Source organism: Cimex lectularius, unplaced genomic scaffold (assembly GCF_000648675.2).
Source record: "Cimex lectularius strain Harlan isolate CLEC.00 unplaced genomic scaffold, Clec_2.1 scaffold14, whole genome shotgun sequence".
NCBI lineage: Eukaryota > Metazoa > Arthropoda > Insecta > Hemiptera > Cimicidae > Cimex > Cimex lectularius.
Window position 1 is genome coordinate 2837520 of NW_019392637.1, and position 20084 is coordinate 2857603.

At 41.3% G+C, this 20084-nt stretch overlaps 2 protein-coding genes across 2 annotated transcripts; one reads left to right on the plus strand and one right to left on the minus strand.

Moving 5' to 3' along the window:
* The first annotated feature begins 1724 nt into the window (after positions 1–1724).
* Positions 1725–4270, plus strand: LOC106673699. Its single transcript, XM_024226713.1, has 2 exons — positions 1725–4217; positions 4262–4270. Exons 1-2 carry the CDS (start codon positions 1725–1727, stop codon positions 4268–4270), a joined length of 2502 nt encoding a protein of 833 aa, XP_024082481.1.
* A 2989-nt stretch (positions 4271–7259) lies between these two features.
* Positions 7260–16131, minus strand: LOC106671959 (transcription factor HES-1-like). Its single transcript, XM_014402977.2, has 5 exons — positions 15977–16131; positions 10423–10516; positions 10261–10356; positions 10054–10185; positions 7260–8170 (listed from the first exon to the last, which is right to left on the minus strand). Exons 2-5 carry the CDS (start codon positions 10492–10494, stop codon positions 7601–7603), a joined length of 870 nt encoding a protein of 289 aa, XP_014258463.1. The 5' UTR covers positions 10495–10516; positions 15977–16131; the 3' UTR covers positions 7260–7600.
* Positions 16132–20084: the final 3953 nt, after the last annotated feature.

Here is a 20084-nt window from a genome sequence, read left to right on the forward strand (position 1 = left end):
ATCTTTTGCCGGATGTTAACCCGTTCTTCACGAAGAGTCCTTTCAAGATCGTGGAGTGTATGAAGCGATAGACATGCTCTTATTCGTCTTTTGAGGTTATACCATAAATGTCCGATGGGGTTCAGATCTGGCGAACGGGCTGGCCAGGCTAAAACCCTGACATTATGCTGTTGGAGGTTTGCACTATGCGAGCGACGTGTGAACGGGCATTATTAGATTAGAATAGGACTGTCACTGATTTTATCGAGGACAGGAGGTTCCGAAATTTCATCCACATAGCGAATGATCGTCAAAGACCCTACACGAACAACAACCAACTCTGTGCAACCCTCCAATGAAATTCCCGCCCACATCATCACTACGTTGAAAAGGTTGGCTCTGGGAAAAATTACAAGCTTCGTACCTTCCTTTTCGCATTCTCCACCCTCTTTCACGCCCATCTTGAAACGTAGAGCAAATCTGCACTCATCTGTAAAAAATACTGCAGACCAATCGTCCAAAGACCAATGGCTGTGTTCGCGAGCAAATGCGAGCCGTCCAATTCTGTGGATTCCGGTCGATTCTGGTCCTCTTACGAGGCAAAAAGCCATCAGTCCATACCGATTTAGTCTTCTTCAAGCTGTGCGTTTAGAAATTTGGACACCTCGAACCTCCTAGGGCTGATGAATCGCTTCAACCGAAGGTGCCGGTTTTGCAAAACTCTCATAGTAAAAAAAACGGTCATTCTGTGTTTCTGTTAACTCAGGACATCCAGAACCGTGCCTTCTGTGGTAGGACCCAGGTTCTCGAAAACTTTTAACAGCGCCTCGCAGTGTTTCGTAGAAAACTCCGATGGCAATAGGAAATACTGCATATCTGAGGAATGTCCATCATCAATAAGTGCCACGCCACGCCCTACATCCTCAGCACTAAGTGGAATTTTTAAAAAACCATTGGATGAAATTTTTTGCTTGTCAGTGTATATGTTTATTTTTCGCTTTTTCCAATTGTTTGATGTATCTACTTCAAAATTTTATTTGTTTATATACAATTTTTATTAATTTTTGTATTATTGTAATGTGAAATTGTACATTATTTATAAATTAAACAAATCGCGATCTATTGGATAGTGCATACTACACGTTAAATTTTTGTAAAAAATTTAAGGTTAAAACTGTGTCTCTCTCTTCTCTTCTCTCTTTCTTTCTTTCATTTTTTTCTCTGTCTCTATTTATGTTTGTTATTATGCCAACAATGTGTAAATCTTCAAAAACAAGGAGGGTACTTAAGAATTTCCTATTTTTCGCCTAGATATCGCACCAGCCGTGATAACCAAAATTAATGCTTTTTATAAATGCTTTGATGAATAAGTGGTTTTATCGGGTTGTTTTTTCTTTTTCTTCAAAATTTTTTATATTTGTTCCTTTTCCTGGAAATAGTCATGCCGTAACTAATTTGCCCGTGGAATCGAGAGATACCGGGCTTAAACTGGGCCGTTAACAAAAGGCGTAAACGCGATAAATTCGGTTGTAATCAAGGCTTCTGAGTAATTTTGAAAAAAAAAAGAAATCTGTGTAATTCGGCGGCTAATAAAGTTCACCCGTAATCAAAGCCGACTTTGATACGGTGAAGTATAAATAGAAAGACGCCGGTTGAGTTTGTTCAGAATTTTATTTTGACATTCCAGAGACGGTAAGTGGACTTTTTTTTTCAACGGACCTGCCTGTTGCCTTTGTTAAGGCGAGATGATATTGCTTTTTCTTGTCGTCTTGTTCGGGGGAGGACAGAGCTTTCCGCAGAGGCTCACGAGCCAGGACTTGATGAAGGCGATTGTCGGACCTTCTGAGTTTTCAGACCAAAAAGGTATCTTGGTGAAAGACTGTTGTGGAAGAGCGGAAGGTCAAGTTAAACCAACTATACCTACTGGGGACACTACCAGGGCGACCAGAGAAGACAAAGAATGTTGTGGTCGGCTGAGCAGCGATAATGACTGCTGTGGACGTGTTGAACTACAAACTAAACCATCTGAAACTTCCGAGTGCTGTGGAAGGACAGAAGAATCCGCCAGGCTTGCGAGGGAGGCCAAGGAATGCTGCGGACGATTTCTCAACGATAAACAAGCTTGCTGCGGAACAGCCGTGCTGGTAGGGCCTTCCGGTTGCTGCGGAAGGGCAGAGGAGTGTGCTAGGATTGCAAGGGAAGTCAAGGAATGCTGTGGACGAATCCAAACCGACAAAAAAGACTGTTGTGGACGAGTTGAACTTGAATTAACTGAACCTTCTGAAGCTAAACAGGCTGAACAATCTGAATGCTGTGGAAGGTCAGAAGAATCTGCAAGAGTGGCAAGAGAAGTGAAGAAATGCTGCGGAAGACTTCACGACGGCAAAAAAGACTGCTGCGGAAGGGCTGAAGAATCTGCCAGAGTCGCCAGGGATATCCAGGAATGCTGTGGACGACTCCATAACACGACTCATGACTGCTGTGGAAGGGCCGAGCTTGTGGGAACGAAGAATTGCTGTGGACGAATCGAAGAGTCTGCCAGGGTTGCCCGTGAGGCCAAAGAATGCTGTGGACGCCTTCACAACACAACCCATTCTTGCTGTGGAAGAGTCGAGCTCCAAGCTTCTTTCACCGGGCCTTCTGAATGCTGCGGAAGGACGGAGGAATCTGTCAGAGTGGCAAGAGAAGTCAAGGACTGCTGTGGACGACTACACAACAATACACACGAATGCTGCGGTAGGGCTGAACTTGTGGGAACTACTGATTGCTGCGGAAGGTCGGAAGTATCTGCCAGGGCTGCCAGAGAAGCTAAAGAATGCTGCGGACGAATACATAACACAACTCACGACTGCTGTGGAAGAGCAGAGGCGTCTTCAAGGGTTGCAAGGGAAGTCAAGGAATGCTGCGGGCGACTCCAAACCGACAAAAAAGATTGCTGTGGACGAGTAGAACTTGAAGCTAAACTGGCTGAACATTCTGAATGCTGTGGAAGAGCAAGAGAAACTGTCAGGGTTGTCAGGGCGTCCAGCAACACTACCCATTCCTGCTGTGGACGAGCTGAACTCCAAGCCGGACTTACCGGTCCTGCGGAATGCTGCGGAAGGACGGAAGAATCTGTCAGAGTGGCAAGAGAGGCCAAGGAATGCTGTGGACGACTTCACAACAATACACACGAATGCTGCGGTAGGGCTGAACTTGTGGGAACTTCTGATTGCTGTGGAAGGTCGGAAGAATCTGCCAGGGTTGCCAGAGAGGCTAAAGAATGCTGTGGACGATTACATGACACAACTCACGACTGCTGTGGAAGAGCAGAGGCGTCTGCAAGGGTTGCAAGGGAAGTCATGGAATGCTGCGGGCGACTCCAAACTGACAAAAAAGACTGCTATGGACGAGTAGATCTTGAAGCTAAACTAGCTGAACATTCTGAATGCTGTGGAAGAGCAGCAGAAAATGTCAGGGTTGTCAGGGCGGCCAGCAACACTACCCATTCCTGCTGTGGACGAGCTGACCTCCAAGCCGGACTTACCGGTCCTGCGGAATGCTGCGGAAGGACGGAAGAATCTGCCAGAGTGGCAAGAGAGGCCAAGGAATGTTGTGGACGACTTCACAACAATACACACGAATGCTGCGGTAGGGCTGAACTTGTGGGAACTTCTGATTGCTGTGGAAGGTCGGAAGAATCTGCCAGGATTGCCAGAGAGGCTAAAGAATGCTGTGGACGATTACACGACACAACTCACGACTGCTATGGAAGAGCAGAGGCGTCTCCCAGGGTTGCAAGGGAAGTCAAGGAATGCTGCGGGCGACTCCAAACCAACAAAAAAGACTGCTGTGGACGAGTAGAACTTGAAGCTAAACTGGCTGAACATTCTGAATGCTGTGGAAGAGCAGGAGAATCTGCCAGGGTTGTCAGGGCGGCCAGCAACACTACCCATTCCTGCTGTGGACGAGCTGAGCTCCAATCCGGACTTACCGGTCCTGCGGAATGCTGCGGAAGGACGGAAGAATCTGTCAGAGAGGCAAGAGAGGCCAAGGAATGCTGTGGACGACTTCACAATAATACACACGAATGCTGTGGTAGGGCTGAACTTGTGGGAACTGCTGATTGCTGCGGAAAGTCGGAAGTATCTGCTAGGGTTGCCAGAGAGGCTAAAGAATGCTGTGGACGATTACATAGCACAACTCACGACTGCTGTGGAAGAGCAGAGGCGTCTGCCAGGGTTGCAAGGGAAGTCAAGGTATGCTNTAAATTGTTTAAATAAAATTTAAATAACTATTAAAGGGTAAATAAAAAATCCTTGTCCTAACCCCAAAACAACCTTTACTTTCAAAAATAACCTCTTTGCAACCTCCAAATTTAACCTAAACCAAGCTTTCCGATTGTTAGAAATAGAGATTGTCTGGTTTTGATATTGCATCGAGGGTTTAACATTAAAAAATAATCATTTGACTCATAATTACTGATAATTATATTATTATTGAATAAATAAAACAACAAAAATCTATCAGTCATCAAAAAAGAAGATACCGGGTTAGGTACTCCCTTATCCTAACCTCAAAACAAAGTTTACTTTTAAATATATTCAGCAATTCCTATTTTTATGGTATATAGTAATTATAATTACGTAACATAAAGTGAAAGGGATCGAAACGATTGGAAAATGGTATAATTCAATGGGGAAAATAAAACTTATTACTCCCAGACGCTTGGCCCCGTTCCTGTTCCAATTCCCCTTCAGCCTTTTTCGAACTTTTAACCTCAAAACAAACTTTATTCGAAAACAAACGAACAATTCCTGTTTTTTATGGCATTTATTAATTATAATTACATGATGTTATAGTAAAAGGGTTCGACTGGGAAAGGATAAAGTCTGGGAAAAATAAAGCTTTTGGCAATTATAGTTCAATTTTTTTCTTTTTCTTTCTTTCTTTCTTTTAAGTAACATCGTTATAACATTTTGCATTTCTTACACGCATAAAATATCTCGATAAAATTTAAATTACTTTTTTTTAAGGGAGGGAGGACGTACATTAGTTTTTCGGGCGGGAAAATAAAGGGAGACGCATGATAGAAGAACATCTAACAGTATAACAAGAGAGAAAATGGGCAAAAACGGCGTAGAGGTTTTTTTTCTGTTTTCTACTTTCTTTTATATAAAAAATATACATTTATGTGTTGTTGTTTTTTTTCGAAAAGACGAAGCAATTTTCTTTTATGTATATGTACAATGAAAGCCTTCGAAGACTATGAGGGTTTAGGTTTTTCTTTCTTTTTTATTTATTTTTTATTTCTTTCGTTGTTCCTTATAAGGAAAAACATAATGGTAACTATTTTTTTAACAATTAGGCTTGAAAATTGTAGAGAAATAACGTAATCTCTCAGGGTGTGCAACAAGGAAGACAAGTTTTTCCTTATTCTTACAGACTTCCATTTTTCCCCTTGAAAATCAAGCTTCAAGCTTCTTTTAACGTTAAACAGTTAATTTATACTATAAATACATGCAATAAATAACTTCAAATATGACATTTAATGTAGATATTTAAAAGGGGCAACGTTAAGCCTGGAAATTAAATTCGAATGCTTCCATCTTCCAAAACAATGTTGTTTTTTCGTTTCTTTTAACGATTTTGGCCAATTTTGAGTTTAAAATTTTAAAAAACAAAAATAAAGAACAAAATACAATCAATATTTAACAATTTATAAGCGAAATTCATTTGGGATGTTTCAAATTTTGGCGGTTAACCTACACGGAAGGTTTTGCTTGCAACAAGTCAACCCATTATTATATTTTTTCTTTTTTTTAATAACAACAACAAACAACAAAATGAGCTATGTCTATGTTTAAAAATTTTAAAACATTCTCTCTATACAATAACGTTCAAAATAGGCCATTTCGTAGTGAAAAGTTACCCGCTGGCCTAACCTCTTCAAAACGCCATCCGGATAAAGAACCATCGATTCGGCATGCAGTTTCTACATATACATTTAGGAAAAATATACAATATTTAAAGAAAAAAAAGATGTGTAGTATTTAGTGATTAATGATTATTTAGATATCGTGAGATGCGGTCATGTAGGTAGATTTAGAAAAACATTTTCTTTATTGTGCCAAAGTTTCGGTCTATATTTAGGAAAGTTAAATTTGATTTTTCTCTTACAAATACGTGAAAACAGGAAAGAAACCCTATAGAGTTCAAAAATTCCTTGAACGTAACCAATGTAACGATGATGCTTTAATCATATACACTAATGGTTCCAAAAAATCACATATGACAGGTTGTTCTTATACAATTGAGGTTCTCCCTTTTATTTTTCGTTTACCCTCATTTTTCAGTTCACATTATGCAGAAATATTTGCCATTTTAAATGCTGTAGACGACCCCTCTATCAGTCACCATAAAATACTTGCATCCTCTCCCTTTTGTCTGAGGTGGGCTGACCCCAAAATTCCCTGGACTATAAAAGAAATGTTAAGGCAAAACCTCGCGAAAGTGTAAAAACAAGAAATCTCTATAAACTTATATAAATTCACATAATCTTCAATAAACCGCTGGTAGTACAAACGAAAAAAAAGAAATTTATTTGGATCATCTTCAGGGCCTGGGTTAGAAATTTTAGATTTTTTCAAAGTATGTACTCACTAAAAGTGTGTTTTCTGTGTAGATGTGTCATTGTTGTGTGTCGTGTTGAGAGTGTCAGTGAGAATTTTTTATTTATTTTTTTTAAAATTTGATTTTGAATGAGTGGGGAAGGAGGTAGGGACAGAATTCGGTTTTCTATGAGGAGGCTTCTATAAGGTGAAAGGTGCCGACAATGGAAAAAAAGGGGCAATAGTTTGTCGTTCGGGCTTAGTTATCTTTTCAGTATTAGGGAAAGGAAGGAGAAATTGTTAGGGATTTAGACTATGTAGAAATTGTTTAATGTATGTATTGTTTTATATATTGTACAATATGTTTTATGACATATGTATGTTATATATTAGCATAGCTGCGGCTGAGTTTATATGTCTCTGTTCTGTATTTGATGGTGTGTTTATCTCTGTTGATGTAAACCATTTCTAAAAAGTTACGTTTAAGTTTGTTCTGTTTTTTGTTTAATATCAAAACAAGATTCTTCTAGTAAGTAGATTCTTTTGTTTAAGTACTTTTTTATTTTTATTTTATTTTTTCTATTTATTTTTTTTTATTTTTTTATTTTTTTTGAGGGGGTGCAGAATGTTATTATTTTTACATTCTGCACCCCCCCCCAAAAAAAAAAAATAGAAAAAATAAAACACCGGTGTGCTACAGCCACAGAACGGGGGATACAAAAGGTCTTAAATGGCGCAGTATATTACACCCCGACCAATACGTCAATGTAGAAGCAGCGTGGGAAGGAATGTGTACGTTTGATAAACCACCCAACCTTGGGAATGAATCTGTGTGTGCCAAACTTCAAAACTCAAATCTGTACAATCTTGTGGAAGATGTCGACCCCCGGTTTTTCTAAGCTACCTCTTTCCTGACCGCTCCTCACGACTTCAACAAACTAATTTAATGATTAGACGTATAACAGTTAATAATAATGAACTGAGGTGTGCTTGGTTGAGATATGGACAACTGAAATCGAAACTTCTCATTTTCACCAGGGCCTCCATACTTCTTCTTCTTCTTTGATCTCTTCTCCTTTCTTGACGCTGAAGTCTATGGGCATTTCTTGCCCTTTTTCTTTCTCGTCGTCTTTGGACAGTTGGACATAGTGGCTTGGGAGGAGGAAGACGACCTGACCGTCGGGCAGGCGAGACGGTATGACCTGGAGGAGCGAGACGGGGTTGGCGCTGGTGGAGGCGGGACCGGATTCGACCTGACCCTTCGGACGGGGCTTCTTCGGCCTCTTGTCCCCGCCCGCCCCTGCGTTGTTCGAATTGTTGTTCTCGTCTCCGGGGGTGTTGGTCGATGAGTCGGGCCTCGTCCCGGCGGCGCAGCTCTCCTCGTCTTCCTCAGTGTTGACGAGCAGCTCTTCGAGCTGGCGGAGTCGCCTTTCCGTCTCGCAGTCGATCGGTTTGAGCGGTTCGACGCAGGACGAGGCAAAGTCGAGGGCGATCTCGGCCGCACACGATTCCAGGTGCCTCGTGAGTCTCTGGCGGACTGAATTCTCGATCAAAGGCTTTCCGCAACCTCCGAGCTCCGGGCTCTCTAAAAATCTTGTCACCTAAACAAAAATAAAACATTAACTCAGGGCTAAATCTACCTAAATTAAACTATTTTAATTAATTATTCTTTTTATGTAAGACTTTGGTTGAGATGAAAAAGTGTCACGAGCGTCATTTGTGTCGCTGACCTCTCCGTCAGGGCCTCCTTGCAGTACCAAACACTCTGCCTTCACCTCGCAATGTATATCTAGCTTTTTTATTTCCCTGGCGCAGAGTCAATCGCTATGATTTCAGACTATCATATCTACCTAGGTTTACCATCAATTCGGACTTTAGGTTCATCCCAAAGAATACACCTCCCATTCTAAGTAACAAACCTAACACCTCTCATCTACTTAAAATATATTAAGCCCTCAAACGATTCAATATACCTTGGCATGCTGGGGAAGTGCATATGAAAATGCAAAAACAAATCACCGACAGTCATATGGAAAAAATTATTCGTGCAATTTTTTTAAATACAATACTACTACAATGCTACTTTTCCTCAAATACCATATTTTACCTGTACTACACTTTTCCTAACCGTGAGGTTTTTTTTTTTTTTTTTTTTTAAATAGACGTGGAAATATACAAATATAATATATAATATGAAATGCCCTATAAATAGCATGTTGCCCCAACCAAAGTTAGCAATTATTCCAATTAATTATTCTTTTTACCTAAGGTTTTTAGTTAAGTTGAAAATGTTAGTGTCACGAGCGGGATTCTAACCCACCACCTCCGGCTCAATACGCCCTTACTCTAACCACTTGAGCTATCGTGACTTCGATCCACTCGGACACCAACACATCATTGAAAATATGGCAAAAAGAGTGAAAATTTTAACGGTATGTAGTAGGTTGTGATGGGTAGTTGATGCCCGAGTAGATCGAAGCCATGATAGCTCAAGAGGTTAGAGCAGCGGATATTGGCCGAAGTTCGTGGGTTCCAATCACGCTCGAGACACTAACAATTTCATCTCAACCGAAAGCCTTAGATAAAAAGAATAATTAATACGGTCAATCAAAAACCAAAATTAGTACCTATTATTTAAATGGACTTTTTTTTTCAAGTTCGTTCAATCTGGCCAAGCCGCTATGCCTATCTATACTTCCTTAGTTATTAGTTTGCTTCCTCTTAAGATAGGCTTTTGAATTTGAAACATACATTACGCTAAGGACATTGTAAAAATTTGAGCACTTAATATTAAGGCATTTTCGAAAGGGGAGAATTTCAAAATTTGCATTTTTTTATCTGAGTGGCTCAATGATCATCACAATTATAAAGTACTTCCCGTATAGCTAGAAACGTGAAATTCAGTAAAAAGTTAGGTTTTATATAGCAAGTAAAGGAAAAATCTGAAAATTTCAATTTTCTCAAAAATTAATGTCACTTTTGAGAAGGAGTGGGTAGTCTCATCATCAAAATTATAAACCACTTTCCGTATAGATAGAAACATGAAATTTCATACCAAAGTACGTTGTAAGTAAAGGAAAACATTTGAAAATTGCAAATTTCTTAAAACTTGTGAATATATATATAATTGTGTTACTTATAATCTATTAATTATAAACGTTGTAATTACTTGTACAGCCCTGATGAAGACCTCAATAAAGGTATGACCGCATCCCTGATCTCGAACTTGCTAGTGATATCCTGAAGGGTCGATTCATCCTCCCTTCGTTTATTCACTTAATTTAACTATTATACATTATTTTCCATCCTAGTCGATTGTTTTTCCTATCAATAATGCATAGTTAATTAGCAATTGGCTGCAATAATCTTAGATTTTTTGTCGAAAAACATTCTAACCTGGACCAGGACAATCACACTCTAATGTGATACAATTTTTTTTTATAATACGCGATATTTACTGTAAATTTAAAAAAAAATTAATTACTTCTCTCGCGCATTCGATAAATCCGGCCCTGTACTTGTCGACGGAGCTCGAGTTGAGTGCTTTTTGCCTCTGCAAGTGCCTCACAGTGAGTTCGAGTATGTCGGCCTTTTCCAGTTTGGAGTGTTTCGTATTCTGCAAAACGCGGGGGGAAATGATTAATTAATTTTTAGTTAATTAAATTTTTTTGTGTTTTTAAGTCGGGCGTACTTCAAGCTTGGCCGAGTCGAGTATGAGGCTTTTAAGCACGGCGAGCGACTGGTTGATCCTCGCCCGCCTCCTCTTCTCCATCAGTGGTTTGTTCGCCTGGAAATTTTATTTTTAGTTGTTTTTTTTTACCAATTTAGAAATAAAATTTTGACGTCTACTCACTCGGCGGTTTGGCGCTTTAACCTGTGGTGTGCTAGAGTCGGGTGGCTGAGTCTGAGAAGCTCTAGCAGTCATCCCCTAGCATCCCGGTTTACAGCTACAACAACGAAACAATATGACTTTTTATAACACGAGGAAGATTTGGAAAGTGATCAAACGAGGACGGACGGACCCAAAATCAAATGTCGCCAAACACATCTTCAAGGTGACGTTCTCTTGACGACATTCGGGAAGGATCTAATAAACTACGAGACTGCACGGACCCATGTTTATCCCAATCTAGGATAAGCCCAATTGACGAAGCGACACGGTCCCGCTGTACCCAAAGTATGCTACCCAATTCTGTGAAGAAATTGGCAAGCATCATGGTGATGGGTGGTTCACCAAGGGTCCGTTTGGTCTCGCTGTGTTAGATCAAATAGGACATCAAACCTTGTCTAATGAGCATTATACATATTTAAAAAAGGGAGACCAGTGAATTGTGTGTTTCATAACGTCCTGTTTCGTCCTGAATGGCTTTGAAAAAGGATGAAGTCATGAGGTCTAACGACTTATGATGGTTGAGGTTTGATTTATGATTAATTGGTTAAGATCCACTAAGTAGAGGACTTTTCAAGAAGTCTGATTCATGTTTCAAACCGTACCTGACAGACCTTAGATAGTGCTGGATTATTATTACGCGTAGCCCAGCGAGACCGAACCAGGAGAACAAAACAAGTCAATTAGTACACGTCCGATATTCAGGGGAATATTTCAATACATGAAAACGTAGCGAGACCTGGCTGACCTGGGAGTTTTTGTTCATCTTTGCATCCATCCTGAAGTCCGGAATTGGTTTATTTCGCTCTGGTTTGATATCAAGTTTGATCGTGAAACAAAACTAGACCCAGGGGATTACAAGATTTCACATTTTAATCAGTACCGTCATTTTTGGGGAATGGGTTAGCGAGACAGAGCGTACCCTGAGATTACCTCAAGGTTCAAATTATAAATCACCTTGGGTTCGTAGTTGTGGACTTTTCAAGGAGTCTGCTTCATGTCAAATGGACGGACGGTTATTGTGTAGGGTCCGTCTGGTCTAGCCTACCTCACTACGCCAATAAGCCCATCATTGCCCAACTTCAAAAACGTTTTAATCACCATATGATGGTTGGAAACTCTCCCCGTCCACCTGGTCATGCTGTGCAAGGTGAAATAGTACATCAATTTTTGTCTTATGTACGTCACAAGTATTTAAAAAAAGCGAGACTAAGCGGACCCACCAATGGGAATTTTCGCCTCATACGGGTCCGTCTGGACTCGTCCTGAATGGGTTGCTCAAAAAAGGATGAAGTCGTGATGTCTGATGACTCTTGATGGTTATCGCTTGATTTATGATTAATTAGTAAAGGTGGTACCAAACGATAACCAATCGGGTCGAGTTTTGGTACCGATTGATTCATGTCGTCTCGCTGTGCCACATCACTTCGGTCAATCAACTCTCGTGACAAACGTGGAACCACCCTGGCAAATGGAAACCTCAAGGGTCCGCCTCGTCTCGCCGTGCTCTTCAGGGATTATGACAACCGATCGATGAATAAACGACATGACTAAGGCTTGAAATCTCTGTGCCTGGTCTCGCTCATCCATCTCGGTTCATCCAAGGATGAACGAAAAAATAAAAGACGAAAAAAAGTAGTCCTAGGGTCCACCTGGTCTCGGTTTATTTATCGGTTCTGCTTGAATATCAGACCTGTTTTCTATACAGGTCCGTCTGGTTCAATCTGTGCAATGCCAAGAAAATGTAAAAAAAAAACAATACGTCGAATCCTTAGAAGAAAACCAGCGGGAAAAATCACGATAACGGTCGGGTTTGTTTCACGTCTCTAGGTCCGTCTGGTCAAGCTGGGCTATGCCAAGAAAATGTCCATCAGGTACAGTTTGAAGAAAAAAGCGATAACGCGCGGACCCAATGGTGAAATAATTCGCTTGATCGTCTACCTGTCCACCTGTCTCACTCTGTTACGCCAAAAACTACACGTCGAAATCCTTAGAAGAAGTCCATTCAACTGTACATGTATCCATCCAACTGTACTGTAAGATGTATCCATCTGTCATCAGTCGGTATCAAAACCCGACCACTCGATTATCTTTGGTGACTTCGACCGTGACTGTATCACACATTGTGATCATCAAGCATCCAACCTTTGGGTTTAACTCTTAGACATGGAGAAAACGGCCAATCCATCAGTCTAATCCTCAACACAAATCGTGAGACAAAAAGAGACCTCCATCACCAGGGTGCTTGTCAGGCTCTAGAGAAAAGCGAGACTAGGCGGACCTGACACAACTTTAATCATCCATTCATTAAGTGATCACATTCATCGGCCACATCTCATACCTTAAGATGCTGGAATTAACACTCCGTACTAAAACCAGGCCAATTCAAAAATGAAAACAAATCGAGTAGGGGCGGATCAACATGAGTAAAAGGCCTTAGTCGATAGTCGAACTAGGTATGTCCGAGGTTAATATGGACTTGTGTTTCCTTGCTTAACACGATTCTGAAGTGAGATAGGATCTGATGAAGCCTATTAGGGTAGTTTCACAATACAGCGAGACGAGGCGGACCCAAGTCGACAAGACAGGTTCCTAGCCTTTAATCTTATCGTCATTCATTGATCTACGGGTCCATCTCTTCCTCCTTTGTTTCATATTTGGACCCCTAATCGCTTGTAAATATATCATGGTACATGGTGGTAAATAACAAGCGAGACATGTCGGACTGCGAGGCTTTTTTTTAACCATTTCATCTTGTATCGATCTTGAAGCCCGGATTTGACTCATTAAGCATAACAGCAAGACGAGGCGGACCCATTGACCGGACGTGAAATACTGCAAACTTTCACGTCAAAACGTAAAACAAAGACGGCGGACAGCATAATCGACATAAGGCATTACCATCCATCAGATTTCAAATGTTAACCATGTCAAGTCAAGTTTGACCTACTTTAGATTTCTGGGTGAAGCAATGCGAGAAGAAGCGGATCCCATCTTAAAAAATTAATCATAAATCAAGCGTCAACCATCACGAGTCATCAGACAGTGAAACCAGACGGACCCGTACGAGGCAAAAAATCCCAATGGTGGGTTCGCTTGATCTCGCTTTTTTTAAATAATTGTGACATAGATGTAGACAAGGATTGATGTACTATTTGACCTTGCAAAGCGAGACCAGGTGGACGGGGACAGTTTCCAACCATCACATGGTGATTAAGACGTTTTTCAAGTTCAGACTTGATAGGCTTATTGGCGTAGTGAGGCGGCACAGTTAGACCAGACGGACCCTACACAATAACCGTTCGTCCCTTTGACATGAAACAGACTCCTTGAAAAGTCCACAACTTTTCCCAAGGTAATTTATAATTTGAACCTTGAGGTAATCTCAGGGTCCGCTCTGTCTCGCTAAGCGATTCCCCAAAAATGACGGTACTTATTAATGTGTGAAATCTTGTAATCCCCTGGGTCTAGTTTTGTTTCACGATCATACTTGATATCAAACCACGAGCGATATAAACGACGGCATTACAACGATTTTCAATGGGTCCGCCTCGTCTCGCTGCAAATAAGCCAATAACGGATTTCAGGATTGATGCAAGGATGAACAAAAACTCCCAGGCTGCCAGGTCTCGCTACGTTTTCACGTACTCCCCTGAATATGGACGAGTACTAATTGACTTGTTTTGTTCGCCTGGTGTGTCTGGTTTCGCTGTGCTACGCCTAATAATAAATAATCCAGCCCCGTCTAAAATCTGTCAGGTACGGTTTAAAAAAAAAAGCGAGAACGCGCGCAACTAAAGGAGTTTTGATTACTTCAACATAGCTGGGTTTGCCTCGTCTCGTTCTATCACGCCAAAATGAACACGTCGAAATCTTTAGAAGAATATCAGCGCGAAAAATCGCTGTAAAGGTCGCCTCGTCTCGCTTTTCATCGGCATATAAGTCGATTCCGACTAGGATCTATCCAGGGATGAACGAAAAAACTAAAAAGACGAAAAAAATAATCCCAGGATCCGACTGGTCTTGGTTTGTTTCACGCCTCTAGGTCCGTTTGGTCAAGTTGTACTATGCCAAGAAAATGTTCGTCAGGTACAGTTTGAAGAAAAAGCAATAACGCGCGGACCCAACAGTGAAATTAATCGCTTGATCGTTTATCGGTCCGCCTGGTCTCGCTCTATCTATCACGCCAAAATCAAGACGTCGAAATCCCTAGAAGAAAATCAGTGGGAAAAATCGCCATAAAGATCGGTGGGTCCGCCTCGTCTCGCTTTTCATCGGCATATAAATCGATTCCGGACTTAGGATCTATCCAAAGATGAACGAAAAACTAAAAAAACTAAAAAAATAATCCCAGGGTCCACCTGGTCTCTGTTTGGTTCATGTCTCTTGGTCCATCTGGTCAAGTTGTACTATGCCAAGAAAATGTGCGTCAGGTATAGTTTGAAAGAAATAGCGATAACGCGCGGACCCAACGGTGAAACGATTCGCTCGATCAACTATCGGTCCGCCTGGACTAGTTCTATCACGCCAAACACGCCAAAATGAACACGTCAAAATCCTTAGAAGAATATCAGAGCGAAAAATCGCTATAAAGGTCGGAGGGTACGCCTCGTCTCGCTGTTCATTGTCATATAAGTCGATTCCGGACTTCAGGATCTATCCAGGAATGAACGAAAAAAATAATCCCAGGGTCCGACTGGTCTCGGTTTGTTTCACTTCTCTAGGTTCGTTGGTCAAGTTGTGCTATGCCAAGAAAATGTTCGTCAGGTACAGTTTGAAGAAAAAGCAATAACGCGCGGACCCAACAGTGAAATTAATCGCTTGATCGTCTATCGGTCCGCCTGGCCTAGCTCTATCACGCCAAAAACAACTCGAAAACCAGCGGGAAACTCGTCATAATGGTCAGTGGGGCCGCCTCGTCTTGCTGTTCATTGGCATATAAATCAATTCCGGACTTCAATCTATCCAAGGATGACTTAAAAAGTAAAAAAAAAAAGTCCCATGGCCCGATTTAGGATCGTAAAAAAAATTAAAGATTGAAAATAGAACTGTTCACTTCTGGGTCCGCCTCGACTCGCTCTACCAAAACCACAGCCTAGGTTCAAATTCGGTGTATAATAAATTTTAAAAAAGCTGGAAATTTTAGCGTCAACATTTTACATTTTGAACAAAAAAATACGGAATGTTTTATCCGACTAATTTCCGTACTTTGAACCAACTGCCGTAGTTTTTGTTTTTTGGTTGCAATTTGTTTTGTTTTTTTTGAAATTTATAAACTTTCCCCCTGTAAGCAATTGATTCATTTTTTCTGGTGGAATTTTGGGGATAAAATTAAAAAAAAAATCTCCCTGCAAGATTTTCAAAGGTGGGATGAAAATTTTCAAAAGGTGTCAAATTTCCGCTCGATTTTTTTATTTTTTTTTAACGCCGGGTGTCAAAGAAAAAAACGCGTCTTACTTTTCTCTCAAAATTTCCATCCCCCTCGGTTTAATTAAAGATGGTCGTTGAGAGTACGTACCTGTGATGACGTAGGGGGTATGGAGTCTAGTTGGGGTCTGCGAAGCGACTGGTTGAGGGTAGCCTGTAGACGCGTGCCGTTCTGAGGGTGGGGGTTCGTCTATGGTAAGTCCGTGCAACCCCTGTACCCTCGAGGGGATGAGATTGCGCATGAGGCGGCGGCACAACCCACCCCCGGACAACTCTGGGGGTGGTCGCTGTCTTCTCCTCTCACACTTCCGTTATCAACGGCCCTTTTCAAACTACCTATTATTAATATTGTCAGACCAAGAGCCAGTGTGGAGAGAAACTAACCAGTACTGTAACTCTCTTTTGGGTGCGTTAAGGTAGAAGGTCACGAGGCAATCGTTTTAATTGGCGTGAAGATAAGGGTGAGACGTCGAGGAAGAGTTAGGGCTAGTGGGTTAAGTCCGAAGTAGATGTATTAATCGGGGCGTAATATACTTCACCCTTTGACAGTTATTGTATCCCCCGTTCTGGGCCTATAGTACACCGGTGTCAGTTTAACACCGAACACACAATCGAACCAACTACCGCGGGGTCTACGAGCCGAGAGTCTTTCATGCTAACCACTGGTCCCCCTAGTGATACGGCTTGTTCAGCAGGTTTAGGACAGATCGTAAGCTTGTTGTGGACTTTTGGAAGCGGGATTAGATCAGTTCCTTGATGAAATGAATGGTGCGTATAGTAAGCGTGAGAAGTATTCACAGAAACACATATCTGGCTTGACTATCATATCAGATATGGTATTTTTACAGGCCTTTGACATGCGAGCAACTAAACCCTTTTCTTGCCATGTGTAGCTCCCAGTTTCATCAAGATGATGAGAAATACCAAAAAGCATCACTGATAGTGACGTAGTAAGGAGCCATATGTCTGAGAGCTTTGAACCCCACAGATCCACTCCGTCCAAACTGATCGTAGTCATACAATTAGTCTAGTTCGGACGTCAAAAGAGATTTCGGTTTTAAAGTTTGGGAATGGTTAGGGGACTTCAGTGGGGATTCCAGTCAGTCTGATGTGCTAAGTAGCCGAACTGAGAAATCCGTGAATCTTTGTTGTTAATGGGGAAAACAAGCTCTAGTTTTCCCAAGTCATTATTAATCTCAAGGTTTTCTTGGTCGGTGGCGTTTGCGTAGCATTTAGATTAGAATTAAAAAATTGGCTCATAAGTGGTAATGGTAATGACATATGGCACTCAGATGGGACCAAGAATGTTCCGTTGTATTGGTCTGATATCCGAATATTCGTTGGCGCGCCTCACCCTGGAGCAACGATTAGTTAAATAGGTTTCCAGGGTAAGGTAATAAGTAGTGTTTAAAAAGCGCTTAAGTTTATAAAATATACCTGGGTGCCAGACCCTAACAAATGTATGGACAATTTTTCTTTTAAAGTTTGCACTTCTTTGCGATGGAACCTCATTATATATTACTGTGTGGTGATTAGTGACCGTTAATCGATATTTATTTCGAAATCGTGAGATGCGGTCTGGTGTGATGTAGGTTTCAGCAAAATATTTTCTTTATCGTGCCAACGTTTCGATCTTTATTGAGATCATCTTCAGGGCCTGGGATTTACAAACATTGTTTACATATTACAATTACATTTTGGATGTGGAAAAGTGAATTTATACAATGCAAAATATATTTTATATATTCAATCAAAGTATTTCTACTCACTCAAAGTGTTTGTCTTCTGTGTAATTGTGTCATTCTTGCGTGTCGAGTCGAGAGTGCCAGTGAGATTTTGCTATTTTGTGTTTATATATGTTGGATTTTGAAGGGGTGGGGAAGGATGTCGGTATAGAAAAGACATTTTTGTCGTTGGCACGATAAAGAAAATGTTTTTCTGAAACCTAAATCACACCAGACCGCATCTCACGATTTCTAAATAATTATATATTATTATTTAGTAAATGCAAGCCAAAACCTTTTTGAATTTACGTAAACATTAATAAAAAAATATCTGGAATCCAGAAACGCACTTTTAGTTTTTGATGGCACTAAGCCGGTGTTTTTTTGTGGCGTTGAGACGATGAATTGAGGCAGGGATCGCGTGTATGCCGTTGGTAGACCGAAAGAACCGTTGGCTAGGTCCGGGCCCATGAGGCGGTTGAATTCTGCAACGGTTGAAGGGACCCTTGCTGTCGTCGTGGTCGTTGACGGTGCTCCATTAGTGATTGGGGAAAGCTCGTGGGATAGACGAGTCTCCAGACTCAAGGCGTGCAGTAAGATCTCATCAGGGTGGCGAGTCTGAAGTCAATGTGGCAGTGCCCCTGCTTATATATGAAAGGGCTCTACTCTGATTGCCTGCAGAGTAGAGAGCGAGACCATTCCATAACCGGTAGGGTACTTAGCGGGTACCATGGTAACTGCAGGTGGCCACCACAACACGCGTTGTTATCTCGAGAGGATGAAATAATTCGAACGACTGAAACCTTGATGGGTCGAATAAGATTCGTAAAGGAACAAAGGTTAGTACTAACAAGGTTAGTAGGCCCGGTTTCAGTGGTTGAATTTCTTCTAAATGTACATCCCAAAATACTTCCTCCTGCGGGCAAGTATAGCAGCATAGTTTGTTAATAGATGTGTTGGTGTCTCCTCTGCTTCTTTGCAGTATCTGCACGTGCCGACTTGGGTTATACCAATCTTCTTTAAACGTCCATTTTTGTTTGCAGTGTCCTGGTTAATAATCCTCTTAGGATTAACGGTTTGTGGAGGTTCTTTCTTGGCTTGTTTCTGTCCAATGAGTGAATTCCATTGTTCTCTCATTTTCTTATGTCTGATGTACTCATTGATAGTGTGGGTTCCTATGCCACAGAAGGGTTCTGGTCCTATCAGCGGTGTATCAGCCCCTTTTCTTGCAAGGGTTCCGCTTTCTCGTTGCCTTGTACACCCATACTTCCTGGGACCCAGCAGAGGCTGACTTTGTTCTGCGCGTACCTAATATGTTTAATTCGGTTTTGCAGTTCAACACCATCTTTGAACTTGAATCAAAGCTTAGTGCTTTGATGGCTGCTTGTCTATCTGACATGATAGCAATGTTCTTATTTTTGTACCCTTTAGTCAAGTTGAATTGAATCCGTCTCGCGTTGACCTCGGCTTGGAAGATGTTGGTGTATTTTCCCAGGGGTTCTGAGTATTTGGTTCCAGGACCCCTGAAACTTCTTGTGTTCTAGATCCATCAGTGTACCAAAAGATGGTACGGTTTTTAAAGAAGGTGTTTTCCTCTCATATCCATTATTTTTTGGTACCTAAGTTTATCTCGAAGTGCCATGACATCCAAGCTCATGTCGTCCCTTGTAGCCATGAGTATCGGATGGTTGTTCAATATTTTGTTGCTATCTCTCCATTTTAGTTTTATTCCTATAGGAGGTTTCTCTTTCATAATACTAATAATAGTTTTCTGTGCTGTCCTCATTATCGTGCGGTGTAGGGGGATTAATCCCAGTATCTTTCCCATATCAATTGTGGGATATGTTCTCATTGCTTCCGTTATGCAGATGCCCGAAAGTTTCTGTATATTTGTGAGTTCATTTCTTTTTGTTACTTGTTCTGCTTTATCGGCCCAGGCTATGGGTCAGTAGTATGTAATAATAGGTCTTACCATTATGGTGTACATCCAAAGCAGGGTTTCGGGTCTACATCCCCCGTTTCCCCCGTTATTCTTCTACACACCACACATGTCGCCTCCTTCATGAGGGACCGATATGACTCTTAAATATAAGTGTTTTATCTAGTGTAACGCCCAGATATTTGACCTCGTTATTGAGTGTTATTTGCCTCATGTGATCCAAAGGATGGAGGGATGGTTTAGAGTGGAAATTGAAGAAGCCTGTTCGGATAAGATCTTTCACGAAAGGTTTTTAAGATCTTTATGGATCATTTGATTGGGACATACGGGAGATATGCGGAGAACTTTAAAGTGAAAAGATTGAATTCGTTGGATATTGGTTGATTTGGCCGAGCCCCACAGTTCAACACCGTAGGTCCAAATAAGTCTAATGAGTGTTTTGTAAGCGGTTAGTTTGTTGCGTATGCTGTTTTGGTCCCAGTAGGTGTCTAGGTAGTTCCTGCCGTGTTAATCTTGTATGTGGGTTCCATGTAAGT